Source organism: Oncorhynchus gorbuscha, unplaced genomic scaffold (assembly GCF_021184085.1).
Source record: "Oncorhynchus gorbuscha isolate QuinsamMale2020 ecotype Even-year unplaced genomic scaffold, OgorEven_v1.0 Un_scaffold_1283, whole genome shotgun sequence".
Classification (NCBI taxonomy): domain Eukaryota; kingdom Metazoa; phylum Chordata; class Actinopteri; order Salmoniformes; family Salmonidae; genus Oncorhynchus; species Oncorhynchus gorbuscha.
Genome location: NW_025746104.1, coordinates 132501 through 142500, shown reverse-complemented (window position 1 = coordinate 142500; position 10000 = coordinate 132501). Strand labels below are relative to the sequence as shown.

The 10000-nt window shown below is 41.3% G+C and overlaps 1 protein-coding gene across 3 annotated transcripts in view; it reads right to left on the bottom strand.

The window, feature by feature from the left end:
• Positions 1-10000, bottom strand: part of LOC124022057 (dolichyl-diphosphooligosaccharide--protein glycosyltransferase subunit STT3B) — an 89936-nt gene that overhangs the window by 14202 nt on the left and 65734 nt on the right. For all 3 annotated transcript variants that reach the window (XM_046337110.1, XM_046337112.1, XM_046337111.1), the window contains one exon: positions 1657-1828. In XM_046337110.1, coding sequence (XP_046193066.1) covers positions 1657-1828 — 172 coding nt within the window. The remainder of the gene's footprint in view (positions 1-1656; positions 1829-10000) is intronic.

Genomic DNA, 10000 nt, shown 5'->3' with positions numbered 1-10000 from the left:
AACAGTGGATTAACTGCCTTGTTCAGGGGGAACAGTGGGTTAACTGCCTTGTTCAGGGGAACAGTGGGCTAACTGCCTTGTTCAGGGGAACAGTGGGCTAACTGCCTTGTTCAGGGGAACAGTGGGCTAACTGCCTTGTTCAGGGGGACAGTGGGCTAACTGCCTTGTTCAGGGGAACAGTGGGCTAACTGCCTTGTTCAGGGGAACAGTGGGCTAACTGCCTTGTTCAGGAGAACAGTGGGCTAACTGCCTTGTTCAGGGGAACAGTGGGTTAACTGCCTTGTTCAGGGGAACAGTGGGTTAACTGCCTTGTTCAGGGGAACAGTGGGTTAACTGCCTTGTTCAGGGGAACAGTGGGCTAACTGCCTTGTTCGGGGGAACAGTGGGCTAACTGCCTTGGTCAGGGGAACAGTGGGTTAACTGCCTTGTTCAGGGGAACAGTGGGTTAACTGCCTTGTTCAGGGGAACAGTGGGCTAACTGCCTTGTTCAGGGGAACAGTGGGTTAACTGCCTTGTTCAGGGGAACAGTGGGCTAACTGCCTTGTTCAGGGGAACAGTGGGTTAACTGCCTTGTTCAGGGGAACAGTGGGCTAACTGCCTTCTTCAGGGGAACAGTGGGCTAACTGCCTTGTTCAGGGGAACAGTGGGTTAACTGCCTTGTTCAGGGGAACAGTGGGCTAACTGCCTTGTTCAGGGGAACAGTGGGTTAACTGCCTTGTTCAGGGGAACAGTGGGCTAACTGCCTTGTTCAGGGGAACAGTGGGCTAACTGCCTTGTTCAGGGGAACAGTGGGTTAACTGCCTTGTTCAGGGGAACAGTGGGCTAAATGCCTTGTTCAGGGGAACAGTGGGCTAAATGCCTTGTTCAGGGGAACAGTGGGTTAACTGCCTTCTTCAGGGGAACAGTGGGCTAACTGCCTTGTTCAGGGGAACAGTGGGCTAACTGCCTTGTTCAGGGGAACAGTGGGCTAACTGCCTTGTTCAGGGGAACAGTGGGCTAACTGCCTTGTTCAGGGGAACAGTGGGCTAACTGCCTTGTTCAGGGGAACAATGGGTTTACTGCCTTGCTCAGGGGAACAGTGGGCTAACTGCCTTGTTCAGGGGAACAGTGGGCTAAATGCCTTGTTCAGGGGAACAGTGGGCTAACTGCCTTGTTCAGGGGAACAGTGGGCTAACTGCCTTGTTCAGGGGAACAGTGGGCTAACTGCCTTGTTCAGGGGAACAGTGGGCTAACTGCCTTGTTCAGGGGAACAGTGGGCTAACTGCCTTGTTCAGGGGAACAGTGGGCTAACTGCCTTGTTCAGGGGAACAGTGGGCTAACTGCCTTGTTCAGGGGAACAGTGGGCTAACTGCCTTCTTCAGGGGAACAGTGGGCTAACAACAGTGGGCTAACTGCCTTGTTCAGGGGAACAGTGGGCTAACTGCCTTGTTCAGGGGAACAGTGGGCTAACTGCCTTGTTCAGGGGAACAGTGGGTTAACTGCCTTGTTCAGGGGAACAGTGGGCTAACTGCCTTGTTCAGGGGAACAGTGGGCTAACTGCCTTGTTCAGGGGCAGAACGACCATTGCAAGATCGAATCCCTGACCTTTTCTTCCCCTTGAGAAGTGACAACAGCTCCCTTCACATTCCGACATCACATGAGGGTATGAGTCTTTACCAGTGCTATATGACTGTTGTTCCAGGTGTTGTTGTCCACTAGCGTGGTCCGATTGGCCATCCCTGCTATCTGATAGCCATAGTCCCACCACGACATCACTCTGGCCTGCTCCTCTGTGTTCTGCCTTAGCCAATAGTAGGCCTCGCGGAAATCATCTAGAATATTCCTCGACCTGGGTAGAGAAGAGTGGAGAGAAACACAGAGAGAGAACTCATTTATTTAGTAATGGGCCATTGTTTACAAGTTCCTAGCGATTCCATAAAGCTTCTTATCTTCTTCTGTGGTTTGGTGAGAGAGAGAGAAACAGAGAGAGTGAAACAACTAGAGAGAGAAACAGAGAGAGAGAAACAACTAGAGAGAGAAACAGAGAGAGAAACAACTAGAGAGAGAAACAACTAGAGAGAGAAACAACTAGAGAGAGAAACAGAGAGAGAGAAACAGAGAGAGAGAAAACAGAGAGAGAGAAACAACTAGAGAGAGAAACAGAGAGAGAGAAACAGAGAGAGAAAAACAGAGAGAGAAACAACTAGAGAGAAAACAGAGAGAGAAAACAGAGAGAGTGAAACAACTAGAGAGAGAAACAGAGAGAGAGAAACAGAGAGAGAGAAACAGAGAGAGAAACAACTAGAGAGAGAAACAACTAGAGAGAGAAACAACTAGAGAGAAACAACTAGAGAGAAACAACTAGAGAGAGAAACAACTAGAGAGAGAAACAACTAGAGAGAGAAACAACTAGAGAGAAACAACTAGAGAGAGAAACAGAGAGAGAAACAGAGAGAGAGAAACAACTAGAGAGAGAAACAACTAGAGAGAGAAACAACTAGAGAGAAACAACTAGAGAGAGAAACAGAGAGAGAAACAGAGAGAGAGAAACAACTAGAGAGAGAAACAACTAGAGAGAGAAACAGAGAGAGAAACAACTAGAGAGAAACAACTAGAGAGAGAAACAACTAGAGAGAAACAACTAGAGAGTGAAACAACTAGAGAGAGAAACAGAGAGAGAGAAACAGCTAGAGAGAGAAACAACTAGAGAGAGAAACAACTAGAGAGAAACAACTAGAGAGAGAAACAGAGAGAGAAACAGAGAGAGAAAAACAACTAGAGAGAGAAACAGAGAGAGAGAAACAACTAGAGAGAGAAACAACTAGAGAGAGAAACAACTAGAGAGAGAAACAACTAGAGAGAGAAACAACTAGAGAGAGAAACAACTAGAGAGAGAAACAGAGAGAGAGAAACAACTAGAGAGAGAAACAACTAGAGAGAGAAACAACTAGAGAGAGAAACAGAGAGAGAGAAACAACTAGAGAGAGAAACAACTAGAGAGAGAAACAACTAGAGAGAAACAACTAGAGAGAGAAACAGAGAGAGAAACAGAGAGAGAGAAACAACTAGAGAGAGAAACAACTAGAGAGAGAAACAACTAGAGAGAGAAACAACTAGAGAGAGAAACAACTAGAGAGAAACAACTAGAGAAGAAACAGAGAGAGAAACAGAGAGAGAGAAACAACTAGAGAGAGAAACAACTAGAGAGAGAAACAACTAGAGAGAGAAACAGAGAGAGAAACAACTAGAGAGAGAAACAGAGAGAGAAACAGAGAGAGAGAAACAGAGGGAGAAACAACTAGAGAGAGAAACAGAGAGAGAGAAACAGAGAGAGAGAAACAGAGAGAGAAACAGAGAGAGAGAAACAGAGAGAGAGAAACAACTAGAGAGAGAAACAGAGAGAGAAACAGAGAGAGAGAAACAACTAGAGAGAAACAACTAGAGAGAGAAACAGAGAGAGAGAGAAACAGAGAGAGAGAAACAAGAGAGAGAAACAGAGAGAGAGAAACAGAGAGAGAGAAACAACTAGAGAGAGAAACAGAGAGAGAAACAGAGAGAGAGAAACAACTAGAGAGAGAAACAACTAGAGAGAGAAACAACTAGAGAGAGAAACAGAGAGAGAAAACAGAGAGAGAGAAACAGAGAGAGAGAAACAACTAGAGAGAGAAACAACTAGAGAGAAACAGAGAGAGAGAAACAACTAGAGAGAGAAACAGAGAAAAACAGAGAGAGAAACAACTAGAGAGAGAAACAGAGAGAGAGAAACAACTAGAGAGAAACAGAGAGAAAACAACTAGAGAGAGAAACAACTAGAGAAACAGAGAGAGAAACAGAGAGAGAAACAACTAGAGAGAGAAACAGAGAGAGAGAAACAACTAGAGAGAAACAGAGAGAGAAACAACTAGAGAGAGAAACAGAGAGAGAAACAACTAGAGAGAGAAACAACTAGAGAGAGAAACAGAGAGAGAAAACAGAGAGAGAAACAACTAGAGAGAGAAACAGAGAGAGAAAACAACTAGAGAGAAACAGAGAGAGAAACAACTAGAGAGAGAAACAACTAGAGAGAAAACAACTAGAGAGAGAAACAACTAGAGAAGAAACAGAGAGAAACAACTAGAGAGAGAAACAACTAGAGAGAGAAACAGAGAGAGAAACAGAGAGAGAAACAACTAGAGAGAGAAACAGAGAGAGAAACAGAGAGAGAAACAACTAGAGAGAAACAGAGAGAGAGAAACAACTAGAGAGAAACAGAGAGAGAGAAACAACTAGAGAGAAACAGAGAGAGAGAAACAACTAGAGAGAAACAGAGAGAGAGAAACAACTAGAGAGAGAAACAGAGAGAGAGAAACAACTAGAGAGAAACAGAGAGAGAGAAACAACTAGAGAGAAAACAGAGAGAGAGAAACAACTAGAGAGAAACAGAGAGAGAGAAACAACTAGAGAGAAACAGAGAGAGAAAACAGAGAGAGAAACAGAGAGAGAGAAACAGAGAGAGAGAGAAACAACTAGAGAGAAACAGAGAGAGAGAGAAACAACTAGAGAGAAACAGAGAGAGAAACAACTAGAGAGAAACAGAAACAGAAACAACTAGAGAGAAACAGAGAGAGAAACAACTAGAGAGAAACAGAGAGAGAGAGAAACAACTAGAGAGAAACAGAGAGAAAACAACTAGAGAGAAACAGAGAGAGAGAAACAACTAGAGAGAAACAGAGAGAGAAACAACTAGAGAGAGAAACAGAGAGAGAGAGAAACAACTAGAGAGAGAAACAACTAGAGAGAGAAACAACTAGAGAGAGAAACAGAGAGAGAGAAACAACTAGAGAGAGAAACAACTAGAGAGAAACAGAGAGAGAGAAACAACTAGAGAGAAAACAACTAGAGAGAGAAACAGAGAGAGAAACAACTAGAGAGAAACAGAGAGAGAGAAACAACTAGAGAGAAACAGAGAGAGAAACAACTAGAGAGAAACAGAGAGAGAGAAACAACTAGAGAGAGAAACAGCTAGAGAGAGAAACAACTAGAGAGAGAAACAACTAGAGAGAGAAACAACTAGAGAGAGAAACAGAGAGAGAGAGAAACAACTAGAGAGAGAAACAACTAGAGAGAAACAACTAGAGAGAGAAACAACTAGAGAGAGAAACAACTAGAGAGAAACAGAGAGAGAGAAACAACTAGAGAGAGAAACAGAGAGAGAGAAACAACTAGAGAGAAACAGAGAGAGAGAAACAACTAGAGAGAGAAACAACTAGAGAGAGAGAAACAACTAGAGAGAGAAACAGAGAGAGAGAAACAACTAGAGAGAAACAGAGAGAGAAACAGAGAGAGAGAAACAACTAGAGAGAAACAACTAGAGAGAAACAACTAGAGAGAGAAACAACTAGAGAGAGAAACAACTAGAGAGAGAAACAACTAGAGAGAGAAACAGAGAGAGAGAAACAACTAGAGAGAGCAACAACTAGAGAGAGAAACAACTAGAGAGAGAAACAGAGAGAGAGAAACAACTAGAGAGAGAAACAGAGAGAGAGAAACAACTAGAGAGAAACAGAGAGAGAAACAGAGAGAGAGAAACAACTAGAGAGAAACAACTAGAGAGAAACAACTAGAGAGAGAAACAACTAGAGAGAGAAACAACTAGAGAGAGAAACAGAGAGAGAGAAACAACTAGAGAGAAACAGAGAGAGAAACAGAGAGAGAGAAACAACTAGAGAGAGAAACAACTAGAGAGAAACAGAGAGAGAAACAGAGAGAGAAACAACTAGAGAGAAACAGAGAGAGAGAAAACAACTAGAGAGAGAAACAGAGAGAGAAAACAGAGAGAGAAACAACTAGAGAGAGAAACAGAGAGAGAGAAACAGAGAGAGAGAAAACAGACTAGAGAGAAAACAACTAGAGAGAGAAACAACTAGAGAGAGAAACAACTAGAGAGAGAAACAACTAGAGAAACAACTAGAGAGAAACAGAGAGAGAAAACAACTAGAGAGAGAAACAACTAGAGAGAGAAACAACTAGAGAGAAACAGAAACAGAGAGAGAAACAACTAGAGAGAGAAACAACTAGAGAGAGAAACAACTAGAGAGAGAAACAGAGAGAGAGAAACAACTAGAGAGAGAAACAGAGAGAGAGAAACAGAGAGAGAAACAACTAGAGAGAGAAACAACTAGAGAGAGAAACAACTAGAGAGAGAAACAGAGAGAGAAACAACTAGAGAGAAACAGAGAGAGAAAACAACTAGAGAGAGAAACAACTAGAGAGAAAACAGACTAGAGAGAAACAACTAGAGAGAAACAACTAGAGAGAAACAGAGAGAAAAACAACAGATAGAGAGAGAAACAACTAGAGAGAAACAGAGAGAAGAAAAACTAGAGAGAGAAACAACTAGAGAGAGAAACAGAGAGAGAGAAACAACTAGAGAGAAACAGATAGAGAGAAACAACTAGAGAGAGAAACAGAGAGAGAAACAACTAGAGAGAAACAGAGAGAGAGAGAAAACAACTAGAGAGAGAAACAGAGAGAGAGAAACAACTAGAGAGAAACAACTAGAGAGAAACAGAGAGAGAGAAACAGAGAGAGAGAAACAGATAGAGAGAAACAACTAGAGAGAAACAGAGAGAGAGAAACAACTAGAGAGAGAAACAACTAGAGAGAGAAACAGAGAGAGAGAAACAACTAGAGAGAAACAGATAGAGAGAAACAACTAGAGAGAAACAGAGAGAGAGAAACAACTAGAGAGAGAAACAGAGAGAGAGAAACAACTAGAGAGAGAAACAGAGAGAGAAACAGAGAGAGAGAAACAACTAGAGAGAAACAACTAGAGAGAAACAACTAGAGAGAGAAACAGAGAGAGAGAAACAACTAGAGAGAAACAACTAGAGAGAGAAACAGAGAGAGAAACAGAGAGAGAGAAACAACTAGAGAGAGAAACAACTAGAGAGAGAAACAACTAGAGAGAAACAACTAGAGAGAGAAACAGAGAGAGAGAAACAACTAGAGAGAGAAACAACTAGAGAGAGAAACAACTAGAGAGAGAACAACTAGAGAGAGAAACAACTAGAGAGAAACAACTAGAGAGAAACAGCTAGAGAGAGAAACAGAGAGAGAAACAACTAGAGAGAGAAACAACTAGAGAGAAACAGAGAGAGAAACAACTAGAGAGAGAAACAACTAGAGAGAAACAACTAGAGAGAGAAACAGAGAGAGAAACAACTAGAGAGAGAAACAACTATAGAGAAACAGAGAGAGAGAAACAACTAGAGAGAGAAACAACTAGAGAGAAACAGACAGAGAGAAAACAGAGAGAGAAACAACTAGAGAGAAACAACTAGAGAGAGAAACAGAGAGAGAAACAACTAGAGAGAGAAACAACTAGAGAGAAACAGAGAGAGAGAACAACTAGAGAGAGAAACAACTAGAGAGAAACAACTAGAGAGAGAAACAGAGAGAGAAACAACTAGAGAGAGAAACAACTAGAGAGAGAAACAACTAGAGAGAGAAACAACTAGAGAGAGAAACAACTAGAGAGAGAAACAACTAGAGAGAGAAACAACTAGAGAGAGAAACAACTAGAGAGAGAAACAACTAGAGAGAGAAACAACTAGAGAGAGAAACAACTAGAGAGAAACAGAGAGAGAGAAACAACTAGAGAGAGAAACAACTAGAGAGAAACAGAGAACAACTAGAGAGAGAAACAACTAGAGAGAGAAACAACTAGAGAGAGAAACAGAGAGAGAAACAGAGAGAGAGAAACAACTAGAGAGAGAAACAACTAGAGAGAGAAACAACTAGAGAGAAACAGAGAGAGAGAACAACTAGAGAGAGAAACAGAGAGAGAAACAACTAGAGAGAGAAACAGAGAGAGAAACAACTAGAGAGAGAAACAACTAGAGAGAAACAGAGAGAGAGAAACAACTAGAGAGAAACAACTAGAGAGAGAGAAACAACTAGAGAGAGAAACAGAGAGAGAGAAACAACTAGAGAGAGAGAGAAACAGAGAGAGAGAAACAACTAGAGAGAAACAACTAGAGAGAGAAACAACTAGAGAGAGAAACAGAGAGAGAGAAACAGAGAGAGAAACAACTAGAGAGAGAAACAACTAGAGAGAAACAGAGAGAGAGAAACAACTAGAGAGAGAAACAACTAGAGAGAAACAACTAGAGAGAAACAGCTAGAGAGAAACAGCTAGAGAGAGAAACAGAGAGAGAAACAACTAGAGAGAGAAACAACTAGAGAGAGAAACAACTAGAGAGAGAACAACTAGAGAGAGAAACAACTAGAGAGAAACAACTAGAGAGAAACAGCTAGAGAGAGAAACAGAGAGAGAAACAACTAGAGAGAGAAACAACTAGAGAGAAACAGAGAGAGAGAAACAACTAGAGAGAAACAACTAGAGAGAGAAACAACTAGAGAGAGAAACAGAGAGAGAGAAACAACTAGAGAGAAACAGAGAGAGAAACAGAGAGAGAAACAACTAGAGAGAAACAACTAGAGAGAGAAACAACTAGAGAGAGAAACAACTAGAGAGAAACAGAGAGAGAGAAACAACTAGAGAGAAACAACTAGAGAGAGAAACAACTAGAGAGAGAAACAACTAGAGAGAGAAACAACTAGAGAGAGAAACAACTAGAGAGAAACAACTAGAGAGAAACAACTAGAGAGAGAAACAACTAGAGAGAGAAACAGAGAGAGAGAAACAACTAGAGAGAAACAACTAGAGAGAGAAACAACTAGAGAGAGAAACAACTAGAGAAACAGAGAGAGAGAAACAGAGAGAGAAACAACTAGAGAGAGAAACAGAGAGAGAGAAACAACTAGAGAGAGAAACAACTAGAGAGAAACAACTAGAGAGAAACAGAGAGAGAGAAACAGAGAGAGAAACAGAGAGAGAAACAACTAGAGAGAGAAACAACTAGAGAGAAACAGAGAGAGAGAAACAACTAGAGAGAAACAACTAGAGAGAGAAACAACTAGAGAGAGAAACAACTAGAGAGAGAAACAACTAGAGAGAGAAACAACTAGAGAGAAACAACTAGAGAGAAACAACTAGAGAGAGAAACAACTAGAGAGAGAAAAACAGAGAGAGAGAAAACAACTAGAGAGAGAAACAGAGAGAGAAAACAGAGAAGAGAAACAACTAGAGAAGAAACAACTAGAGAGAAACAGAAAAAACAACTAGAGAGAGAAACAGAGAGAGAGAGAAAACAACTAGAGAGAGAAACAACAGAGAGAGAAACAACTAGAGAGAGAAACAACTAGAGAGAGAAACAACAACTAGAGAGAGAAACAACTAGAGAGAGAGAAAACAACTAGAGAGAGAAAGAAACAGAGAGAAACAGAGAGAGAAACAACTAGAGAGAGAGAAACAACTAGAGAGAGAAACAACTAGAGAGAAAACAGAGAGAGAAACAACTAGAGAGAAAAACAAGAGAGAGAAACAACTAGAGAGAGAAACAACTAGAGAGAGAAACAACTAGAGAAACAACTAGAGAGAGAAACAACTAGAGAGAGAGAAACAACTAGAGAGAGAAACAGACTAGAGAGAGAAACAACTAGAGAGAGAAACAGAGAGAGAGAAACAGACAACTAGAGAGAGAAACAGAGAGAGAAACAACTAGAGAGAGAAACAGAGAGAGAGAAACAACTAGAGAGAAAACAACTAGAGAGAGAAACAACTAGAGAGAGAAACAACTAGAGAGAGAAACAGAGAGAGAAACAACTAGAGAGAGAAACAGAGAGAGAGAAAAACAACTAGAGAGAGAAAAACAACTAGAGAGAAACAGACAGAGAAAGAGAGAGAAACAACTAGAGAGAGAAACAGAGAGAGAAACAACTAGAGAGAGAAACAACTAGAGAGAGAAACAACTAGAGAGAGAAACAGAGAGAGAAACAACTAGAGAGAAACAACTAGAGAGAGAAACAGAGAGAGAGAAACAGAGAGAGAAACAGAGAGAGAGAACAACTAGAGAGAGAAACAACTAGAGAGAGAAACAACTAGAGAGAGAAACAACTAGAGAGAGAAACAACTAGA